The sequence below is a fragment of the Hippopotamus amphibius genome, chromosome 7, assembly GCF_030028045.1.
Source record: "Hippopotamus amphibius kiboko isolate mHipAmp2 chromosome 7, mHipAmp2.hap2, whole genome shotgun sequence".
In the NCBI taxonomy this organism is placed as follows: Eukaryota; Metazoa; Chordata; class Mammalia; order Artiodactyla; family Hippopotamidae; genus Hippopotamus; species Hippopotamus amphibius.
The window spans coordinates 840,123-864,513 of record NC_080192.1 but is presented as its reverse complement, the minus strand read 5'-3'; the positions used below and the strand labels follow the sequence as shown (position 1 = coordinate 864,513).

The following is a 24,391-nucleotide window of genomic DNA, read 5'->3' as shown; positions in this document are numbered from 1 at the left end:
ACTGACTGAGTCTACTTTCAGTCTCGCTCGTGTGATGACTTCTGACTCTGGACCACTGCCCGCCAAGCAAGGCAGCGCCTTAGGAACTGACGACGAGGATCTCTCCTCCCTCCAAACCACCACAGTTTACTGACAGAAAGCAGAGTGATGTTTAAGAGATTGACTAACAAACATCCCAACGTGGAGCCCAAGGCCCACCGCTGGACGTGGTGGCCCCGAGGAGCCAGCACAGGGCGCCTGCACCGTCGCGATCCACCTGGTCTCCGGGAAAAGCCCTCACAGGGCAGGCTTCGCTTTGTCAAACCGGAACAGAAATCCCAGCAGACCCTAAATGCGCTTTTTAAGAAAGATCCTTCAGATTGTGGTTTTCTTTTTGCTTTGTCAAATAGAAATCCACATTTGACGTGAAATCTGACATGAATCCCCTACGAAGAGGAGCATGGAAAACAGCATGGGCGGCCAATCCCTAGATCACCTGCATCTCAGGGCGATTCCAGAGGCCAAAGCAGCCCTGGATTCCTGCGGAGCGGCTGGCCCCGCTGCCTCCCAGCTAGCCCTGGCCCCGCCACCACTTCTGGGAGAGAGGAGTCCCCCCGCCTGCTGTCAACACCACAGCCTGCAGAGTGGACCCCGGTGCGCCAGGCACTGCACACAGCTTCAGGGTCCTTACTGGGCTGGGGCAGAAGCGACAGGTGGTTACTCAGCTGATGAAAACCAAACGTGTAATTTTCTCCTCGAGAGCAAAGAACCAACAGCAATGACCATAATCGGCACTTCAAAACCCACTCTCCCCCACAGCGCACTGAGGCTCTGACCACTTGGTCCAAGAGGAGCAGCGCTTAACGGCCATGGCAGCTCCGCAACGTGCCAGCTCGATGGTGACAGGGGAAGCAGGCGCGGGTCGCTCTGCAGACCACCTCCCCCGCCCAGCCTCCCTACATCCCCAGGCTCCCGTCTCTGGCCCTCGGGCTCCATCCACACTTGACGCTTCTGCGAGAGGACAGGCGTTCCAACGAGGAGGCGACCAGCAGCCTCCCCAGACCCTTCTGATAAACGCAGAAAAGCCATGTGGCCACAAGAGAGGCAGACGGCACCGGCTCAGGGCCCTTCCCGCCCGCCTGTGGACAAGCCACCTGCAGCCTTGCGCAGGGCCGGGGCGCCAGGTGAGCGCAGGCCGCGCCCGCCGCCCCGCGCCCCCTCCCAGGCGGGGGGCTCCCTCCACGGGGGCGCGGCCTGCGCTCACACCTGCGCCGCGCACCCGCAGCGCGCGTCCGCCGTAAAGCACACCTCCGTCGAGTTCCTTCTTGCAGGCGGCCCCGGGGCCGCGGGCGCGGGACGGAGAGGGCCCTGGAGCCCGGAGCTGCCCGTCCGGCTCCAACACGCCCAGCGCCTCTGTTACATAACGCGACCCTCGGGCGCACGCTCGGCCGGGAGACCAGGACCCCGGCCCGCTGCCGTCTGGCCGGGCGGGCGGGAGGCGCGGCGGGCGGGCGGGCGCGCCCCGGCGCCCAGACAGCCCGGCCTCCCTCCCAGTCGGCCGCCCTCCCCGGCCTCCCAGCCGCCCGGCCTCCCTCCTTCCTGGCCGCCCGGCCTCCCAACCCGGCCTGGCCTCCCCGCCCCGGCGGCCCGGCCTCCCTCCCTTCCGGGTCCCCGGCCTCCCCGCCGCCGCCGCCGCCGCCCCGACACCACGGCCTCCCTCGGCCCCGCCGCCCGCGGACAATGCGCCGCCGCGGCGGCCGCCAAACATGGCGGCGGCCCCAGCACCGAGAGGCCGGCGGCGGCGGCCCGCGGGCGAGGCGGCGAGACGGCGAGACGGCGGCCCCGGCCCCGGCCCCGGCCAGCCCGACCCACTCACCTTCGGGGCCGCGGCCGCGGGAGCCGGGCGGCGGGCGCGGGAGCCGGCGCGGCCGAGGCGGCGCTAATGGCGCCCGCAGCTCCTCCGCCAACGGCCGCGCAGGCCCGGCCAGCCGCCGCTCTGGGCGCGGGCTCCTGGCGGCGGCGGCCCGGCCCGGCCCGGCTCGGCTCGGCGGCCGCGGGCTCTCGAGCGGCGGCTCGCGCGGGCGGCGGGGCCGGACGCAGGCCCGGCGCGGGAGCCCGGCCGGCGGGCGGCGGAGGCGGCAGAGGCGGCGGAGGCGGCAGAGGCGGCGGCGACGGCGGGGCGCTGGCGCGGGGCTGCTCGGACGCCCGGGCCGGCTCGCTCGCTCGCTCCCCAGCGAAGCAAACAATGCGGCGAGCGCTCCGCCCGGCGCGCTGCGTGCGAGACGCGCCCCGCCCGCCGCCGCCATGACGCGCGGCCGCCGTCCTGGGCAGGGGAGCGGGGGCAGGGAGGGCGGGGGAGGGGCGGCCGCGCAGGAGACGGCGCCGGGCAGCGGGCGCCGGGCAGCGGGACTGGGGGGCGTCTGAGGGGGCGCCGGGCACCAGGGCTGGGGGGGAGCGTCTGAGGAGGCGCCGGGCACCGGGCCTGGGGGGCATCTCAGGGGGCGCCGGGCACCGGGCCTGGGGGGCGTCTGAGGGGGCGCAGGATGTGGTGGAGGAGGCGCCGCGCCCCGGGAGCAGGAGCATTTGAGGGGGCGCCGGCCGGGGAGAGGCCTGAGGGGAGGCCGGTGGGGAGGGGATGCAGAGGTGGGGGCCAGAGCAGGAGCGGGGTGCACCGAGTGTCCGGGGGCCCTGGGGGAGTGCTGGCCGCAGGGTGGAGGGGCCCCCAAGTGGGCGCCCGCTGAGGCCTGGCTGGGCCAGGCGGGGGGTGGGGCAGCCTGAGGGCCCCGCGCCCCACAGGACCGGGCGCTGGTGCCGGGGACCGGGTGCCGGTAGGGGCTGGGGGAGGGGCGGGGAGCGCTGGGGACGGGCGGGGCGGCCCCGCCGGCCCGCGCTCTGCCGGGTGATCCAGGCCTGGGATGGGCGGTTGGGTCCGGAACCCTCTGTGGGATCCGCGTGGAACCAAAAGGGCCCCTGACCAGCAGTGGTTCAGAGACCCGAGTCTTCGTCGTGGCTCTGGCTGCTGCCACTGCGGGCTGTGCTGAAACAACGAAATTCCGTGGTTTCATGACAGCTCTCATCCCGAGATTAAGTCCAAAGTGTTTTGGGAGGAGGGAGAGGCCTAGATGTTTCTTTGGCTTCCCTGAGGATTTGAGGTTAGTGCAGTGGCTGTGAAGGAGCCCAGCCCTGGGGAAATGGAGGGCAGGTGGCCCCTGCCGGTGGCATCCAGGGAGAGGCCCCTCAGTAGGAGAAGGAACGTGCCGCCCAGGGCAGAGGCTTCTGAGTTGATGAGGCCTTCCCCCACCTGGGCAGGCAGGGCAGGCAGGGCAGGGGCCACTGCTTAGGCTCTTCCAGCAAACACCTTATTGTGAGTAGGCTGGCCATGTCCACCAGGTGTCCCAGGTGGGGGGCCTGTGCTGAGCAGAACTTGTGCCCCATTGCATCCAGTGTACAGGTTGAAAAGTGAAGACGTGGAGGGTCACCCCAGCCAAGGTCACCCAGTGGTCAAGTTCCTGAGCAAGGTCCAACCTCCAGACACATCCTTGGGCCGAGGTGAGGCAGGCCCAGCAGAGGGCCGGGACCACATCTGCAGCAGATGCAGGAGCCGCTCTTAGAGATGCCTGCTTTCTGAGTCCAGACATGTCAGAGCAGCAGCCGTGAACAACAAGCACTCGGGGCCTGCACCCTTCTCCACCCCGGGCACGCCAGACGCAAACCAGGAAGCTGGAGGCAGTCTTGTGAAAGAAGAGAAACAGGAAACAGGAGAGAGGCAGGGAGGACGGCTTCTCCACCAACCGACCCAAGTGACGCCCAGGAGGAGTGAAGGCACATCAGCGTGGCCTTCTGGAATTCTAAGGATGAAGAGACTAGCTCAGAAACCTTCAGAGAGGGACTTCCCTGGTGGTCCAGTGGTTAAGGCTCTGTGATTCCAATGCAGGGGGCCCAGCGTTGATCCCTGGTCAAGGCACTGGATCCCACATGCATGCCACAACTAAAAGATCCCAAGAGACGAAACTTAAAAAAAAAAAAAAAAAGACCCTGCGTGCTGCAACAAAGACCCTGCATACCGCAACTAAGACCCGATGCAGCCAAATAAATTTTTTTTTTAAAAATTACATTGGGAAGAAGAATAAAGTTATTAAAAAAAAAAAAAACCTTCAGAGAGGAAGGATTTTCTTTAGTCAGACTGAACCTGATTGTCAGTTGGCGGAGGGGTGAAAGTGTCAAAATTCTAAGAAAATTGAGCCTACAATTCCATACTCGGTGCAACTAGCATTCAAGCAAGACAGCAAAATAAAGGTGTCTTCCCAGGCTGTAAACATCCATACATTAAGTCTCTCAGAAAGAACTAAAAGACATGCCCTAGCAAAATGAAAAGTGAACCCAAGAGTAAGACCTGGATGCCAACAAAAAAACCCACTTAGACTGTTCAAAGAAGGTCAAATAACAACTTGAGAGAAAATCCCACACGAGCGCAACATTGCACATGGCAAGGGAAGGGAGGAGCAGGAAGGAAAAGTGCACGAAATTTCTTATATTGCTAGAGGATTTTAGAATCGATTGCAAAAAAGTCTAGAATACCAGAGTTTCCCTGAGAAAAATGAAAATAGTGTTTACGGATTTCAAAACAGCTGGGAGAAAACCGAAATGAAAAATTGACAGTGCCCAGGAAAAGCAGAAAAGAGAGAGAGAGAGACACATGATAGATGAGGAACGCAGCATGAGATAACAGGGATAAATCCAAACACTTGAGTAATCAGAGACATGATGGGATTAAGTTCATCTATAAAAAGACAGAGACTCTCTTATTAGAATGCAAATACTGTTAAATACTGTTTATGAGAAACACACCTAAAAATGTGGATGGAAAGTGTGTCATACAACTTTTGCTCCTCAGAAGACCATAAAGAGAATGAAGAACTAAAAGCTGAAAGGTATTTGCAACACATGCACCTGGCAAATGATTAGTATCCAGAATATATAAAGAACCCTTCCAAATCCATTAGAGACAAACAAGCCAAAAGAATGATGGGTGAATCCCATAACCAGTCTCCTTGCAGAGAGGAACAAGGAAAGGGCCAATAACCTCACCAGTGATTTTGGAAATGCAAACTAAAACCACACCGAATGAGCACAACCGTTAAATTCAGACGCCTACCCTGCTGGCAGAAATGTCTGGTGGTACGACTGTCTTCTAAACAATATGGCATCCTCCAAAGAAATTAAGCATGTGCATCAGTTAGCTGTGCTGCATAACAAACCACCTCCCCCAAAGTTTGTAGCTGAAACAACAGCAATCACTCCTTTCACTCACAGACCTGCTATTTGGGGAAGATTCAGCAGCAAAGCTGGTCCACTCCACATGACACCCCTGGAATGTCTCCACTGGGGGCTGGAGAGGCCATGTCCAAGATGCTGCACCCATGTGGCTGGCAAGCTGGTTCAGGCTGTGCGCTGAGGGCCTGGGGGACACCCTCAAGAGAGGGTGGCCAGGTTCGAAGAGCAAGAGTCCCAAGAGAACCAGGTGGGCCCGGTATCACTTTTCATACCATAGCCTCAGATGTCACATAGCATCATTTGCATGCAAACCTGTCCAGATTCAGGAGACAGGGGGACATCAGCCCCTACTTCCTGTGAAAAAAAATGTCAGAGTCACATTTTAAGAGGAGCCCGTGGCAGGGAGAAGTGGCCGTGGCCATTTCGGAAAATGCAAACTGCCATGATGTGCACACCTGTCCTGAGCTCTAGGGCTAAGCCAACATATATTCCCAGGGACATCCCATGCCTAGCTGCATGCCGGCGAAAGCTGCACTGATGCATCAGGAGACCTGTCAACGTTCAAGGCAGCACTGCTTTTAATAGCAAAAATGCTTGCGGGGGGAGGGGGACCCTTAACTGTCGGTGGACAATTACATGAGTTAAGTGAGGTGTGTCCACACGATGGACTAGCACACAGCAACTGAAGTGAATGAATTGCACCACTGGATCCACAGGGCTGAATCTCAGACACATGATGCTGAACAGGAGAAATGTAACGTCATGATAATACAAAGTGCGGTTCCATTTGCACTCAGCAGAGAGAGCTAGGAGCGCGTAGGGCATGTGGATATGTGCATACACAAACACACACCTGTATCTTTTCTAATATCTACGAACAATTCAAGCTCATACCGATAGCTTCAGTTCTAACACAGCAAATCTCATTCTGTCCCTTCCCCCTTTCTAACTTTCAGCAGTGAGAAGCCTCTGTGCTTTCACCTAGTAGCTCCAGCTCCATTGTCTGTCAGGCTACACCAGCTGGAAACTTGGCCCCAGGCGCATCAACCACTCCCCCCCCCACCCCCCCATTAGATGCATCAGCCAAAAGCTCAGCTCTGGGAATGTCCCTGCCTCCTCTGGCTGCACAGCCCCCCCACCCCCTCCCGTTATTTCTGCAGCTGGAAGCTTGGGCCCAACAAAGGCAAGGAGACAGGTATCTGCTTTTTTTTAAGTTTCTATTTTCTGGCAGAAGTAAGATAAAATCCTTCTTTCTTCTTGTTCTATCTCTAACCTTTTGTGTAGTAGACTGTGCTTTTGCAAACAAACGAAACATTCTTTAAATGAGGTATTTTCTCCCTTCAGAATTCAGGGAGAATCATTTTTACTGACTATTCGATTTTAATAGAAACCTAGTTATTTGCATAGGTTCAGTGGAATTCAGTCCTCTTTTTTACCAGGATATAATTAGACAAAAATGCTTGTGCCACCACGGCCTCAAGCGGGTATCATACTTGATAACACGTCTACGGTGATTCAAGATGACACACCCACCTCCAGAACAAGGACTTAGCCTCTGCGTTGACCCAGCACCCACAGACCTACACCAGTGCCTGAATGACGGAGTACCAGGTTTCAGCTTCACAAGTACAGTCAGGCAGACAGGAGCTGTGGCAGACACCTACCTAGGTCCTCATGAAGAGAGAAGCTCCCCTACATGCATAGGTGCTGCAGGCAAGAGAAATGTGAATCTCAGGCATGCTAGAGGCTCAGTCCCACATTCCCTGTGATGACATCTCTAGGCAGAAGTGGATTTTCCGGCCTTGGTCGTTGGGTAACCCCATGTGGTTTTGTTGTGCCAGCCCATCAAGGAGGCTTGGATGTCATAATTACCATTTCTTTCAGTACCTGTAGATGAATCAGGTCCAAACACAAGACCAGCTTTCCATGAAGAATAACCTAACCTTGGAGATTACATACTGTCATAAGGGGGAACTAACAGAAATTTTCCAAAACATGAATTTGTGAGAGGATGGCGGTGGGTCTTTTGGGTGGGAAGCTGAGTGTGGTCCAGCAGACCCACCAAGGGTATTTTTTGATTCACTATGGTATGCATCTGTTTTACCTGCCATTTACTATTGATTATTTTTAATGTTTATTTATTTATTTGGCTGCACTGGGTCTTAGTTGTGGCATGTGGGATCTTTGTTGCGGCCTGTGGGAGCTTTAGTTGCGGCATGCAGGATCTAGTTCCCTGACCAGGAATTGAACCTGGGACCCCTGCATTGGGAGTGTGGAGTCTTAACCACTGCACCACCAGGGAAGTCCCTTGATTATGATTTTTAATAACTCTAGGAGGGTACGGGCTTCCCTGGTGGTGCAGTGGTTAAGAATCTGCCTGCCAGTGCAGGGGACACGGGTTCAATCTCTGGGCCGGGAAGATCCCACATGCTGCAGAGAAAACTAAGCCCGTGCACCACAACTATTGAGCCTGCGCTTTAGGGCCTGCGAGCCACAACTGCTGAAGCCCACACGCCCTAAAGCCTGTGCTCCGAAACAAGAGAAGCCACCACAACGAGAAACCTGCGCACCTCAACAAAGAGTAACCCCCGCTCACTACAGCTAGAGAAAGCCCATGCGCAGCAATGAAGACCCAACACAGCCAAAAATAAAATAAATAAATCACAAAATAATTCTTAAAAAATAAAAATGCTTTGCTGAAAAAAAAATAACTCGATGAGGGTAGATTTTAACTTGCAGAAAATGGATGGCTAGGTAACGTGACTCTTGTCTGATCGCAATGCAGTTTGCCCAGAGGGAAGTGATAGACATTATTTCTGTAGGAAAGGTTAGCTGGAAGAGGCTGCAGTTTCATGGCCCTGTAGAACATTAACCAGTTTTTAGTCTAAATTAGCGCGATTCCTCAAGCAAGCTTCTTTTCAGCCACTACAAATCTTTCCCTCTCTCCAGGGTTGTGAACCAGCCTCACCGTTATGCTGGTTTCCTTGCTGATTCAAATCCATCTTGGACACACCCTCCCTTCAGAGCTGTGGCAGCTCCTGCATCTCGCTGCATCCTCATCCTCGGCATCTCTGCTGTGGAGGCTGACGGACATCCCAAACTGGATGTGCCTGATGCCCAGCGCTTGGCCTCCAATCCCCAAACTGCTCCCCTGTTTTCTTCCCATCTGTTATGGGCTGAGTTATGTGCCCCCCAAAAAAGATAGGTTGACATCCTAATCCCCAGTGCCTGTGAACGTGACCTTACGTGGAAACAGGGACTTTGCAGGTGATGAAGTTAAGGTGAGGTCACGGGGGGGCCCTAATCCCATGACTGGTGTCCCTATAAGTAGAGGGAACTTTGCACACAGATTCCAGGGAGAAGGCCATGTGACAACAGAGGCAGAGGCTGGAGGGACGCAGCTGCCAGCCCAGCAACACCGAGAGTGATGCCACCTGAGCCCAAGAGGCAGGAAGGATGCTCCCGACAGGCTCCCTTCAGGGGAGGCAGCCCCGCCGACACGACACCTCAGGCGAGTGCAGGGGTCCAGCCTCCAGGACTGGGAGACAGCGCGTCTCCGGGGTTGAAGCCCCGGGTCTGTGGCGCTTTGTCACGGCACCCAGGATACTAATGCACCTTCTCTGTTAATGGTGACTCCATGCTTCCTGAGTGAGAGGCAGCCTTACTGCTCACATCGGGTCCATCAGCGAATCCTGTTAACTCCCCCTTCAAATGTGTCCAGGACCAGTCGTGTGTCACTACCTCCTGTTACCATCCCAGAGCAAATCACTGTCATCCCTTGCCTAGGTTGTCTGGTGCCCTGACTGGTCTCTCTGCTTCCCCCGGCGTCTCTACAGCTTTTCTCTGCACAGCAGCCCACGTGATACTATCGCTTCTATGACCCAGCAGTTCCACTCCTTGGTATGTACCCAAGAGAAAGGAGAACACGTCCACACAGAACTTGTATGTGAATATTCACAGCAGTATTACACATAATAGCCGAGAGCGGAAAACAAACCAAATGTCGTCAATGGATGAATGGATAAATAAAATGTGGCCTATCCATAAGTGGAATATTATTTGACTATATAAAGGGATGAAGTACTGAAATGTGCTACAGCAGAGATGAATCTTGAAAGACGTTCTGTAAAGTGAAGGAGACAAAGGTCACATATCATATGATTCCATTTATATGAAATGTCCATAATAGGCAAAGCAGGTTAGTGGTTGCCAGGGCCTCGGGGAGGGGGGCTGCAGATGGGTGTGGGGTTTCTTGAGGGGTGATGAAAATGTTCTAAAATTGACTGTGGTGAGGGTTGCACAGCCCTGTGCATATACTAAAAACTTTTGAATTGTCCTTTCTTTCTTTCTTTTTTTTTTAATTGGTCTTGCTATGCTGCTTGCAGGATCTTAGTTCCCCTGATCAGGGATTGAACCCAGGCCATAGCTGGGAAAGCCCCAAGTCCCAACCATTGGACCACCAGGGAACTCCCTTGAATTGTACATTTTAAATGAGTGAACTATAGGGCATGCGAATTATATCTCAATAAAGCTGTTTTTAAAATACATTGAATTGGGACTTCCCTGGTGGTGCAGTGGTTGAGACTCCACACTCCCAAAGCAGGGGACACGGGTTCGATCCCTCATCAGGGAACTAGATCCCACATGAATGCCACAACTAAAAGTTCGCATGCCATAACTAAGGAGGCTGCCTGCCACAACTAAGACCCGGTGCAACCAAACAAATAAGTAAATAAATAAAATATTTAAGAATAATAATAATAAAATACGTTGAATAAATAATTATATAAATTAAAAAATTAAAAATAACACCAGAGAGATGATGTAGACATCTCTTCCTTCTCCTCCAACTAAACATACTTTAAAAGCTGGGAAATAATACAAGAGACAGATTACAGGGCTCTGGTAAGAAAGAAAAGGTAGGCTGGCTGGGGACCTAGGATTGAGGAAAACACTGCAGCCTGGACTCTCCCATCCCCCTCCCAAGTCCAGCATCTCCCCACCCTCCCACCCAACAGCTCAGGGAAGCCCAACTATCCTCCCATGGGGAAGTCACAAAAGATGGAGGAGGAACCCTGCAGGCACCAGGTCTCAGAAGCATCCTCCACCCCATAGGTCCAACCGGTCCCACTCCTCATCTGCCGGCTCTGGGCAGCCTGGCAGCTCCTCTCCCCGCAAGCAGTACCAGCAGAGTTAAGCAGAAGCTCCAGTGGCACCAGGTGAACAGAATGTACCAGAACAGAAAGGGCTCCGAAAACTAAATGATCATTGGAGTCACAACCCACAAGAGCAGGCCAGGATGTGTTGCACCTGTAGCACCTGAACAGTAGCAGGATGACTGCTGCTAAAATAGAAGGTTTCAACAGGATCCAGAGGCTCCCAACATACTATCCAAGCTGATTAGATTACAGTCTTGAAAACCACTTGTCAAACCAAGAACTTAGATGAGAGGAAAACAAACGACAGATGCCAACAGGGAGACAAATCAGATGCTGGAATTATCTGACAGGGACTGTAAAGCAGCCACCACGAAAATGCATCAACAACCAATCACAAATTACCTTGAAAAAAGTATAAAAACAGAAAGTCTTAGTGCATAGAAATGTTATTAAAAAACCAAATGGAAGTGATAGAACTGAAAAACACACCAAAATTTAGAACTCACTGAATGGGCTCGATAACACAATGAATATGACAGAAGAAAGAGTCCATGAACTAAAGGACAGAACAACCAAAAGAAAACAGACTGAGGGAGTATAAAAAAATAAAAGAAGTCTAACATTTGTGGCATTGGATCCCAGAAGGAATGGAGTAAGAACAAGAGGTTGAAAAAAATATTTGAAGAACTTATGGCAGAAACTTTCCAAATTTATAACATAGATAACCAACGGAGAACCTACTGTACAGCACAAGAGACTATACTCAATATTTTATAATAACCTACAGGGGAAAATAATCTGAAAAAAATAGATATATATGTATGAATAACTGAATCACTTTGCTAACACAACCTTGAAAAGCAACTATACTTCAATTTTTTGAAAAAAGAAACTTTCCAAATTTAGCAAAAGACATAAACTTACACATTCAAGAAACTGAATGAATCCCAAATAAGATAAATCCAAAGAAACCTATACCACACACATGATTAAACTTCTAAAATTTGTGACCAAAACAAACAAACAAAAAAACAAAACAAGGACTTCCTAGGTGGTGCAGGGTTAAGAATTCACCTGCCAATGCAGGGGACATGGGTTCAATGACTGCTTCAGGAAGATTTCACATGCTGCGGAGCAACTAAGCCCATGAGCCACAACTATTGAGCCTATGTGCTGCAACTACTGAAGCCTGCGCGCCTAGAGCCCGTGCTCCACAACAAGAGAAGCCACTGCAAGGAGAAGCCCTTGCACCACAACGAAGAGTAGCCCCCGCTCTCCGCAACTACAGGAAGCCCGTGTGCAGCAACCAGGACCCAACACAGCCAAAAGTGAATGAATAAATAAATAAGCTTTAAAACAAAACAAAACAAAACAACAACAACAAAAACTCTTGAAAGCAGAAAGAAATAAATAACACATTGCCTACAAGGGAAGAATAATTGCAATGACATTGGATTTTTTATCAGAAGCCGCAGAGGCCAGAAGGCAGTGGCACATTTTTCAAATGCTGAAAGGAAAGGACTGTGAACCATGAACTGTATATCTAGTGAAAATACACTTCAAGAACAAAAGGGAGGAAACTCCCTGGTTGTCCAGTGGTTAGGGCTCCACATTTTCACTGCCGAGGGCCCAGGTTCAGTCCCTGGTTGGGGAACTGAGATCCTGCAAGCTGTGGCCAAAAACAAAAAAAGAATTAAGGGGAAATAAAAATATCCACAGGCAAAGAAAACTAAAAGAATTTGTCACTAGCAGAACTACCCTTAAAAAATAGCTAAAGGAAGCTCTTCAAACAGAAAAGAAATGAAAACAGAAGGCTTAGAACTTCAGAAAGGAAAGACAAACAATGGAATGGGTGAAATAGTGGTAAATATAATAACTATCCTTCTCACCATGAGTTTCTTATGTCATATTGGGTGGTTGAAGGAAAACTTGTAACACTGTCTGATGTAGAGTTAAATGTATATAAAAGAAATACTTCAGACAATTATATTTTTAAAATAGGGATGGTAAAGGGAGTCAAATGGAAGTAAGGCTTCTACACGTCAAAGTGCCAAAATTATATCAGTAGACTGTGATAACTTATGTATGTGTACTGTAATACCCAGAGTCGTTGGAAAAACTATACACATTGCTATACTCAAAAACACTATAAAAAATCAATATGGAATTCCAAACAATGTTTGGTATCCCACAAGAAGGCAAGAAAAGAGAAAAAGAGACCAAGAGAGGAAACAAACAGAAAACAAATGATAAAATGGCAGACTTAAGCCCTAATATATCAAAATCGTAAATGTAAATGCTCTAAATACCCTGAACAAAACACACAGATTGTTAGGGTGAATTTTAAAAAAACACAACCGAACTATATGCCATCTACAGGATGGCAAACATAATGACATAGGTAGGGTAAAAATAAAAGAATGAAAAAATACTCATAATTCAAATATTAGCCAAAAATGTAGGCGTGGCCATAGTATATTATTTATTACATGTTATTATATACATTATGTATTATGTTATCATTTATTATATATTAAAATCGGATAAAGCAGATTGCAAAGCAAAGAAAATTACTAGGAACAAAGAGGAACATTACATAATGATAAAAGGATCAATCCAGTTGGAAGACACAATGATCTTAAGTATTTATGCACCAAACAACAGAGTTAAAAATATATAAAGCAAAAAATGATAGAGCTGAAAGAAGAAACACAAATCTAAAATCATAGTTAGGAACTTCTACATCACACTCTGAGCAACTGATAGAACTTTTAGACAGAAAGTCAACAAGGATATAGAAGAACTCAACGCCATCATGAGACAACAGGATCTAAATGACGTTCATGGAAATTCTACCCAACAAGAGCAGAATAAACATCCTTTTCAAGCACCCATGGAACACCAACCAAGAGAAATCATATCCTGGGTCACAGAGCAAACTTCAACAGATTTAAAAGGATTGAAATCATACAGAATATGTCCCCTGATCTTAACAGAATCACACTAGACGTGCCAACAGCAGAATATCGCAGGAAAATATCCAAACACTTGAAAACAAAACTAAATAAACTTCTCAATTATCCATGGGTCAAAGAGCAATGTTCGAGGGGCTTTTAAAAATATTGAACTGAATGAAACAGAAATACATTATATAAACATTTCTGGGACACAGCTAAAATGGTGCTGAGAGGGAAATCAGGAGCACTCAATACATATCTGAGAAATGAGGGAAAGGCTCAAATCGATAATCTGAGCTCCCACCTTAAGAACCTACACTTGCACACACAAAAAAGAGCAAAGTAAGCCTAAAGCAAGCAGAAGCAGGAAAATAATTAAATAAGAGTAGGAATCAATGGAATTGAAAACAGAAAAACAAGAGAAAAATAATTTTTTTAAAAGCTGGACAAAGGGAGTCCAACTCGAGGATGGAAGATGCCTTAGAGGACTGGGGCGGGGAGGGTGGGGGGGACTCAAGGTGGGGGAGTCAAGGAAGGGAGGGAATACGGGGATATGTGTATAAAAACAGATGATTGAACTTGGTGTACCCCCCAAGAAATAATAAATAAATAAATTAATTAATTAATTTTAAAAAGCTGGTTCTTTGAAAATATCAATAAAATTGACAAATCTCAGGCAAGACTGACAAAGAAGTAAAAAAAAGAGAAGACAAATTACTAATATCAAGAATGAAGCAGAAGGGGACTTCCTTGGTAGTCCAGTGGTTAAGACTCTGTGCTCCCAATGCAGGGAGCATGGGTTTAATCCCTGGTCAGGGAACTAAGATCCTGCATGCCACTCAGTGTGGCCAAAACACAAAAGAAAGAAAGAAAGAAACAGGAGATATCACTCCAGACCCTACAGACATAGACTAATAAGAAATGTGATGGTTAATTTTTTTTAATTTATTTATTATTTTTTTGGGGGGTACACCAAGTTCAATCATCTGTTTTTATACACATCTCCCCGTATTCCCTCCCTCCCTCGAGTCCCCCCCATCCTCCCCCTCCCAGTCCTCTAAGGCATCTTCCATCCTCAAGCTGAACACCCTTTGTTATATAACAACTTCCCACTGGCTATCTATTTTACAGTTGGTAGTATATATATGTCTGTGCTACTCTCTCGCTTCGTCTCAGCTTCCCCTTCACCCCCCCGCCCCCTCCCAAACCTCGAGTTCTCCAGTCCATTCTCTGCATCTGCATCCTTATTCTTATCACTGAGTTCATCAGTACAATTTTTAGATTCCGTATATGTGCGTTAGCATACAATATTTGTCTTTCTCTTTCTGACTTACTTCACTCTGTATGACAGACTCTAGGTCTATCCACCTCATAACATATAGCTCCATCTCATCCCTTTTTATAGCTGAGTAGTATTCCATTGTATATATATGCCACATCTTCTTTATCCATTCATTTGTTGATGGGCATTTAGGTTGCTTCCATGTGTGATGGTTAATTTTAGGTGTCAACTTCGCTGGGCCACAATGCCCAGATACTTGGTCAAACATTATTCTGAAGGTTACTGTGAGGGTGTTTTTGGATGAGATTTAAATTTACATCAATAGATTCTGAGTAAAGCAGATGGCCCTCCATAATGTAGGTGGGCCTTATCCAATCAGTAGAAGACCTGAGGAAAACAAAAGGCTGACCTCCCTCACGCAAGAGGGCTTCTCCAGCAGCTGGCCTTCTGAATACATCCGCAACATCAGCTCTTCTTGGTTCTATGCCAGACTACCTTTGGACTTGAACTTTCACTCTTTCCTGAGTCTCCAGCCTCCTTCATCAGATCTTGGACTCACCAAGCCTCTGCAATCTCATGAGCCAGTTGCAATCAATCAATCAACACATGTGTGCACACACACGGGCATGTGCACACAGACACACACACATCCTATTGGTTCTGTATCTCTGAAGAACCCTCATACAAAGAAGAAAAAAAACCCAGGGACTTCCCTGGTGGCGCAGTGGTTAAGAATCTGCCTGCTAATGCAGGGGACACAGGTTCAATCCCTGGTCTGTGAAGATCCCACGTTGCGGTGCAGCTAAGCCCGTGCACCACAGCTACTGAGCCTACGCTCTAGAGCCCGCAAGCCACAGCTACTGAACCTCGCACACCCTAGAGCCCATGCTCTGCAACAAGGGAAACCATTGCAATGAAAAGCCCTCACACTGCAACAAAGAATAGCCCCCGCTCGCCACAACTAGAGAAAGCCCGCGCGCAGCAACGAGGACCCAACACGGCCAATAAATAAATAAACAAATAAATTTACAAAAAAAGAAGACAAATTAACAACATTAGGAAGGAAATTGGGGACTCACTATGAGCCCTATATACAGTAAAAGGATAATAAGCAAATACTGTGAACAACTCTACAGACATAAATTTGACAACTGAGATGAAACGAACAAATCTTTTAAAAAACAGAAACTACCACTATTCACCCAAAATAAAGTAGATAATTTAAAGAGCCATAAAACTATTAATGAAGTTGAATTCATAATTTAAAACTCAAAAAAGAAGAGAAATCTCTAGGCCTAGATGGTTTCAGTGGAGACTTTTCCCAAATGATTAAACAAGAATTAACACCAATTCTACACAATCTCTTCCAGAAAACAGAAAAAAAGGGGAACACTTCCAAATTCATTTTAAAAAAATGCATTAAACTCATTGTTGAATAAGTACTTTTTTAAATAAATTTATTTATTTTATTTACTCATTGGCTGCATTGGGTCTTCATTGCTGCACACGGGCTTTCTCTAGTTGTGGCGAGCAGGGGCTACTCTTCATTGTAGTGCGAGGGCTCATCATTGCAGTGGCTTCTCTTGTTGTGGAGCACGGGCTCTAGGCATGTGGGCTTCAATAGTTGCAGCACACAGGCTCAACAGTTGTGGCACACAGGCTTAGTTGCTCTGTAGCATGTGGGATCACCCTGGAGCAGGGCTCAAACCCGTGTCCCCTGCATTGGCAGGCAGATTCTTAACCACTGGGCCACCTGGGAAGTCCCCAAATTCAGTTTATGAAGCTAGTATTATCCTGATACCAAAACCAAGTAAAGACAGTATCAAAAAAGAAAACTGCAGACCAAAGTCCCTCATGAATACAAACACAAAAATCCTCAACAAAATATTAGTAAATATAATTCAGCAACGTGTAAAAAAAAATTATACACCATGACCAGGGGGGTTTATTCCAAGGCTGCAAGGATGGTTCAATATTCAAAAATAAATTAATGTGAACCATCATATTAGCAGTCTAAAGTAGAAAAATTACATGCTATCAATCAATTCAGAAAAGGCAATTTGACAAAATTCAACACCCATACATGAAAAAACTCTCAGAAAAATAGCAATAGAGGGAAATGATCTCAACTTGATGAAGGTCATCTATAAATGAACTATAGCTAACATATTTCATGGTGAACTATAGCTAACATATTCCATGCTTTTCTCCTAAGATCAGGAATAAGGTAAGTATGTTGCTCTCACTACTTTTACTCAATCACGATCATGCTGGAAGTGCCATCCAGTGCAATACAGCAAGGAAAGGGAAAAAATGCATTTATCTCTGATATGAAGAAATAAAACCACCTCTATTTTATATGCAGATGACATGATTATCTACATAGAGTATCCCAAGGAATCTACCGAGAAAATTCCTAGAAATAATAAGTGAATTCAGGCAGGTCTCAGAATACAGTATAAACGTTTTCTAAAAATCCATTGCAGGACTTCCCTAGTGGCGCAGTGGTTAAGAATCTGCCTGCCAATGCAGCGGACATGGGTTCGATCCCTAGTCCAGGAACATCCCACATGCCACAGAGCAATTAAGCCCTTGTGCCACAACTACTGAGCCCACGTGCCACAACTACTGAAGCCCATGTGCCTAGAGCCCTTGCTCTGCAACAAGAGAAGTGCAATAAGAAGCCCACGCACCACAACGAATAGTAGTCCCTGCTCTGCACAACTAGAGAAAGCATATGTGCAGCAATGAAAACCCAAAGCAGCCAAAAATAAATAAACTAATTAATAAGAAAAAATTTGTGTACATATACCTAAAAAAATCATTCATATTTCTACATACTAGCAATGAACACAAGGACACTGGAATTAAAAATATAACACCATTTACAATGTTTTGAAATAAAATTAAAATGCTGAAAATGATAAAATGCTGATTTAAAAAAATCACAGATCTAAATAAATGGAGAGACATACCACTTTCATGGTTAGAATACTAAAAATAGTGAAAATGCCAGTTCTCTCTAAACTGATATACAAGTTAACACAATTCCTATCAAAATCCCAGCAAGGTTTTTTGTAGATACAGACAAGATTATTCTCAGATGACTATGGAATGGCGAAGGAACTATAATAGCCAAAACAATTTTGAAAAGGAGAATAAAGGCAGAGACTCAGTCTTCCCAATTTCAAGATTCATAATAGCGGAACTTCCTAGGTTGCACAGTGCTTAAGAACCTGCCTGCCAATGCAGGGGACACAGGTTCGAGCCCTGCCCCCGGAAGATCCCACATGCCGCAGAGCAACTAAGCCTGTGTGCCACAACTATTGAGCCTGCGCTCTAGAAACTGTGAGCCACTACTGTTGAGCCCGTGTGCCACAGCTACTGAAGCCTGCTCTCCTAGAGCTGGTGCTCCGCAACAGAAGAAGCGGCCCGCACACCACAATGAAGAGTAGCCCCCACTCGCCGCAACTAGAGTAAAGCCCGTGTGCAGCAATGAAGACCCAATGCAGCCAATAAATAAATAAATTTATAATAAAAAAAAGACGCATAATAGCTACGGTAACCAAGGCCAAGGTCTTGGCAGAGGGACAGACACACAGACAATAGAACAAAATGGAAAACATAGAAAGAGATCCACGCAAATGCGTCCAGATGATTTTTGAGAAACATGTAAAAACATTTCCGTGAAGAAAGGATAGCCTTTTCAACTAATTGTGCTAGAGCAAGTGGACATGCATAGGCGCGAGGAGGGGGAGGGGAGGGAGGAGGGACAGGAAGACGGGAAGGAAACCCAAGGGTTTCACAATTTACACAAAACTCAAATGGATCATGAATTTTAATGTAAAGCTATAAGACTTTCAGGGAAAAATGGAGGAGAGAGTCCTTGGGATCTAGGGACAGCAAAAAGGTCTGCACTTGACACCAAAGACAAAAGACATGAAAGAAAATATTGATGAAGAAGACCTCATCGAAATTTAAACTTGCTCCGTGAGACCCGGTTAAGAGGAGGAAAAGACAAGCTGCAGACTGAGCAAAAATATTTGCAAGCCGACTACCTGACAAAGGATGAGCCCATAGGGTACATACGAACGCTGAAACTCAGCGGCAAAAACGTAAGTAATCCCACTTCAAAAATCAGCACGAGAGGTAAAGAGACATTTCAAGGAAGAACACACACAGATGTCAATTAAGCATATGCAGGGACTTCCCTGGCCACCCAGCAGTTCGGGACTCTGTGCTTCCACTGCAGGGGGAGTGTTGGATCCCTGGTCACATGCCTCCTGAGCCTCTAACGCACGGTGAGATACCACACCTATTATAACGACAAAGTAAAAAGTTGTGACCATAACTGATGCCGGCGAGGATGTGGAGAAACTGGATCACTGATACCTATTAGGAGGGATGTGAAAAGGTAGAGCATGGCAGTTTCCTCAGGAGCTAAACATGCAACTACCCTAGGACCCAGTAGTCGCCCTCCAGGCATCTATCCCAGAGAAATGAAGACTTCTGTTCACACCAAAACCTGTACGTGAATGTTCATGGAGTCTTTTTTTGTAACAGACCCAAACTGGAATCAACCCAGATGTCCTTCGACAGCTGATGCTTGAACAAAGGTGATCCATCCACAGCACGGAACACTACTGACCATCACAAAGGGCTGAGTACTGACACTTGCAACAGCACGCGTGAGTTACGCGGAGTGAAGCTGCCAGTCGCAGCAGGTTACTTACCATCGATTCCACCTGTGGAACACTGAAATGACACAGCTTGACGGACGGAGGACAGATGAGTGGCTGCCAGGGGTTAGTGACAAGGCGGGGCAGGAAGGAGGTGGGTGTGGTCATAAAAGGACAAAATAACCATCCTTGTTGAAACTCGTCAGTATCTTGACTGTGATTTCACAAACCAACCCGGCTGATAAAATTGTATAGAATTTAATACACATGGACACAGACACACACGTACAAGTAAAATCAGGGAAACCAGAGCAAGATTGGTGGCCTGTATCAGCCTCATTATCCTGGTTGTGATCTACTTTCATCTGATAAAATGTGAGTTATTACTGGGGAAACCTGGCTAAAGTGCCCAAGGGCTCCTTTGTATTATTGGAATTGCATGTGAACCTCTAATTATCTCAGTAAATTTTTCAATTAAAAAAAAAGCTATTGCTAGTAATGTCTTCTGAAGAAATAACCAAAAAGGTCTGCAAAAGCATGAGAGTGTCGTGCTCCTCTGAGAAGTCTTGGTGCTGGGGGGCCAGGACTCAGCTGGCATCCTCCCACAGAGTCACAAGCTCGCCGCTGAAAACGACCCTTTGCAGCCATACTTGGGGTGTCTATGCGTGAGGAGCTATTTTGTTAAGTGAAAACAGTAGATTTATAAGGAGTACATACAGTAAAATCTTTTTTTTTTAATCAAAAGCCTTATATATAAAACCTGGACAAGATATACGTCTCATTGTTTTCGAAGTTATCCTTTGGGGTTGTATGATCATAGATCTCCTTTTTCCTTTATTTTGGTGTCGGCTGGACTCTTACTAGGGGACAGTATTCCTGTTATGACTAGGCTTGCTAGATGAAGTACGGGACACCCAGCTACATTTAAATCAAGATAAACAACAGTTTTTTAGCATGAGGACGTCCCATGCAATATTTTGCAATTTCATCTGCTAAAACTGGCCGTCCATTTAACGTCATAAGCGCCGAGTCATTTCCACCTTGGAAAATAAACCAGAACCAGCCATCACAGACTGGTGGCCTCCGTGCCTGACATCTGGGGGCCAGCATCTGAGCCCACCTGCACCCTCTGCCCCAGTCAGGGCCGGCTCCTGCAGGGAAATCCCCTCCCAGGCCCTGGGTCCCCTGCACGCTCCGCGAGGATGCCTGATGAGATGTCCTCGGCTCTCTCCAGCAGCCACAGCGTCTCTCCCACGGGGTCCTTGTGTCTCCACCTCTCTTCCTCCCTGGCCCCCGGGGTCCCTGGCCAGCCCCAAGCCCCTCCGTGATCTGGCCCCTGCCTACCGGGCTCCGCGTTCCGCCTCACACAGGCGTTTCCCCTGTCCCAGGGCCTTTGCCCCGAGCACTCTGCATGGGCCCCTTCCGGCCACGCTACCCCTCTTTCCCCTGACTGGTGGCACTTACTGCTGTTACGTGTCCCTGCCTCCTCCCCCCAAAAGAGGCAAATGCAGCTCTGTTCCCACGCACTCCTGTCTCAGCCGGCTCACCACCGCTTGCTAGGCACCCTACCTGCAACTTCTCTCCTGATCAATGCCTTACCGAACCCTGCCACTTTCTCTCCTGAGGCCCTCTGGGGCGCCTCCTGCAGGGGCCGTGGTCCTCACCTCAATGTCTCCCCAGCACCCCAGAAGTCTTCCTAACACAGCCACCCCAGTCCTTCAAGCCCCCTCCTCTGCACCCCAAGAAGAGGCCAAACTCCAGCTGAACGCTCTGGGATCTTCCCCCCCCACACCACTCCCGCGTCGTCACCTGCTCAGCCGGCTGGGTGGTTCCAGCCTAGGGCCTCCACCTGGGCAGGCTCCACCTGTCCTCTGAGCAGGGGCGCAGGTCTGGAGGGGGGGGGGCCTGGCAGACACAGCCCCCCCACCTCTCATTGTCCTCCTCCACCCTGCCCAGAGGAGGGGGCGCCAGTATCGTTCCCACGGCTCAGGTGGGGACGCTAGAGATCCTAGCTGCAGGGTGGACTGGGGCCCAGTGGGTGGCCTGTGCCACCATCAGTTAGGCCTCGGGGTCACGGTTCCTTGCAAGCCTACCCTGTGCCAGGGGCCCCTGGATCGCCCGTTTCTGGCTGTCACTCGCCAGGCTGGTGGCACCATGACATCAACGTCGCCTCCCGTGTGGAGACAGGGACCGTCTGGTGCCGCCATGAGGTCCCAGGGCCAGAGGAGTTAAGTGCAGGCTCTGCAGCTCCTCAGCCCCAAAGGAGGAAGGCCACGCCCGGCCCTGCGCCCCTCCACCCCAGAGAAAAACCGCTGGGACACGTCACGTGCCTATTGCAGGGGCTGGAGCTCTCCTGCCCCCGACAGCACAGCAGGAGGTCACAACGAAAACGGTTCAAAAGTGGAAGACGTGGAAGCCGCAGAGGCACTTCCTCTCTACTGGTCGTGGGGGTGGGGGTGGGGGTGGAGCCCCACTCGAGGCCCCTCCCATCCCAGGCGGCTGGAGAGGTTCTGGGGCGATACCTACATGGGGGGATACCTGCGTGGGGTCGAACGGAGCATCGCCCCCTCCCTCCCTCCTCCGGTTGGCTCACTGGGGCGTGGCGCCCCGAGCAAGGTGGGAGTGAGGCTGTGGGAAGGCAGGTGGGCTGGTGGGCGGGCAGGAGTGGGTCTGTGGCCTTAGGAGTCCTCCCTCCCATCCCCTCAGTCCCTCCCTTAGCCTGGACCCAAGCCTGGGGGGGCTCCCTCTACCCCCCGTTCCTCTTCCGCTCCCCACTGCCCCCCTCGCATCCCTCAGCCCTGAGGGCATCATCCCAACTGGAGAGCGTGGCCACCGAGCGCCCGGGGAAACCTGCTCCTCCCCGACCCGGGGTGCCCAATGCCCCCTCGTGCTCCAACGTCCCTGTACCCTTACTTCCAACCCGCAGATGCCCCAGCTCCTCAGAGGGCTGGGATGGGTGCAGGGTGGGGAGGCCAAGCCTGGCCTGGAAGGGCCCGCCCCCAGTTGGGGTCAGCGCTGCAGAGTGATTCAGGGGTTCAGTTTCGAAGAGCCTTGTGGAGCCCCCAGGTGACCCCGCTGATGCCTGCGTGTCGAGGGTGGTCCTTGGAGGGGTTCTCAAGCCCCCGCCCACCTGGGCCCCAGCCACCTGCTCTGAGGTCACTGAGGCCACCGAGGCAGAGGAGTGGCCTGCAGCACCATCCGTGGCCCTCGCGGCCCTCTGTCCACGCGGGCCGCACGGCAGTCCTCGGAGGGAGTGCACCCCGTGCTAGCTTCCCAGCCGCGGGACCTCGGGCTCGTTTCTCAAAGGTGAATCAAGATCCCAAGCCCGGCTCAGGGGACGTGAGGTTGAGGGTGTCACACGTGGGAGCAGCTGGGTCCCCCAGACAAACTCACGAGCTCCCCCCTGGCTGGGGCTGCTCTCTTCCTGCCGCCCTGATTCCACACCTAACTTCAGGGAGCCGCCTCAGGACGTCCTCCTCGGGCCACCGTGTGGCTCCCCAGACCTCGTGGGGACCCGCTCTGCCCCTGCCGGCTCTGTGACCTCGGGGAAGCCCTCCACCCCCTCCAGCTCCGGGTTCTCTTCTCTGAGATGAACAGTGACACCACCTTCTGTGTGTGTGGGGGGGGGGGGGGTGGGGGGCCCCAGGGACGACGGGGACAACGCGGTGAGGGCCTGGTAGGTGCTCGGCAGCCCGGAGCCCCCTGCTGCAGCCTGACGGCTTCCCTTCCACCTGGGCCCCCCCGGGGTCTTCCCCACCCGGCCTGCTGGCAGAGCTGTCCCCCTCCTGCACACACACACACACCATTCTTGCTCCCCGAAGGAAAGGCGGGGACATGTGCTGAGGACAACAGAGGGGGACCACTCTCAAGGTCCCAGAGCCACAGAGACCTGCCCTCCGGGAGCAGGTAACCACAGACTCTGAGTTCTCGGCTGGAGGGCTGCCCCCGGCACCTGCAACAGGAGACAGGCAGGTGTCCACCCCAAGCCCTGCACGCCACTGCACAGGCACCCCTGCTTCAGACCTGGCCCTCAGGACCTTGACGTGGTCACCAGGGCCAGGCAGGGCCCAGCTGCCTCCACATGTGACACCCTCAACCTCACGTCCCCTGAGCCGGGCTTGGGATCTTGATTCACCTTTGAGAAACGTGCCCGAGGTCCCGCGGCTGGGAAGCTAGCACGGGGTGCACTCCCTCCGAGGACTGCCGTGCGGCCCGCGTGGACGAGGGCCGCGAGGGCCACGGGGGATGCTGCAGGCCACTCCTCTGCCTCGGCGGCCTCAGTGACCTCAGAGCAGGTGGCCGGTCACTCTTTACGCCCCACGTTGCCTGAGCGTGGACTACACACAGCACCTGGTACCAGGCAGGGCACACCCCCCTCCCGCTTTCCTGGAGCTCCAAGTCTGCGCTCAGAACTGGGATAAAACCCAGGCGCCCACACCTTCGTTCAGCGTAAATTCAGATCCAGCACCTCGGGGACACAGGAAGTGTGCACGGATGATGTGGGACACGAACGGCCTGCAGCTGCTGACAGGGCCGCAAGGTGCCCTGGCTCACTGGGACGGTCCAGGGTATGCTGGTGCCAGTCTCATGAGTGTCGCACCCTGTGTCACGCCCATTTGGGTATTCAGTTATGTGGCCACCCTAGGTACGGAACAAAAATCCTTCCTAGGCGAGATCAGAGCAGGCCACACCTGGCCGACCTGCAGGATGTGAAAGGTGCCCTCAGACGAAGGAGGGAGGGTGGACCTGGTGAGTCCCTCAGTGAAGAGCTGTTGCCTTTCTGCCAGGAGAATCTCTTACATCCACCTCAGATCAGCACCGGGCAGCGGTGGGGACCCCACCAACCCATCCCACCAAGACTCAGAGAGTGCTCCGTCTTCTCAGCACTGGACACAAGCAGAGACAGCCCTGCTCTCCCGGAGCGTTCATTCTATTTGGGGAGGCTGACCACGAACAAGTCAATGTCAGAGAAGAAAGTGGCTGGGAGGGGTGGGGGTGAGCACTGCTTTATCGAGAAAGACCAGGGAGAGCCCCCCAGAGCAGTGACCTTTGGGCAAAGAT

General features: G+C 50.8%; 2 protein-coding genes across 9 annotated transcripts in view; both read right to left on the bottom strand.

Moving 5' to 3' along the window:
- Positions 1–1,987, bottom strand: part of BRD1 (bromodomain containing 1) — a 35,636-nt gene extending 33,649 nt beyond the window's left edge. For 3 of the 8 annotated variants that reach the window (XM_057741657.1, XM_057741658.1, XM_057741659.1), the window contains exon 1: positions 1,246–1,672. The gene's annotated coding sequence lies outside the window, so the exon portion shown is untranslated. Of the gene's footprint in view, positions 1–1,245; positions 1,681–1,855 lie in introns of those variants that run through there. The other 5 variants (XR_009054689.1, XM_057741656.1, XM_057741660.1 and 2 more) reach the window with 5 other exon arrangements.
- Positions 1,988–22,076: 20,089 nt separating this feature from the next.
- Positions 22,077–24,391, bottom strand: part of LOC130856794 (collagen alpha-1(I) chain-like) — an 8,982-nt gene continuing 6,667 nt past the window's right edge. Inside the window, exon 9 of the mRNA XM_057741641.1 lies at positions 22,077–22,547. Within this exon, the coding sequence (XP_057597624.1) occupies positions 22,077–22,547 (471 nt within the window). The remainder of the gene's footprint in view (positions 22,548–24,391) is intronic.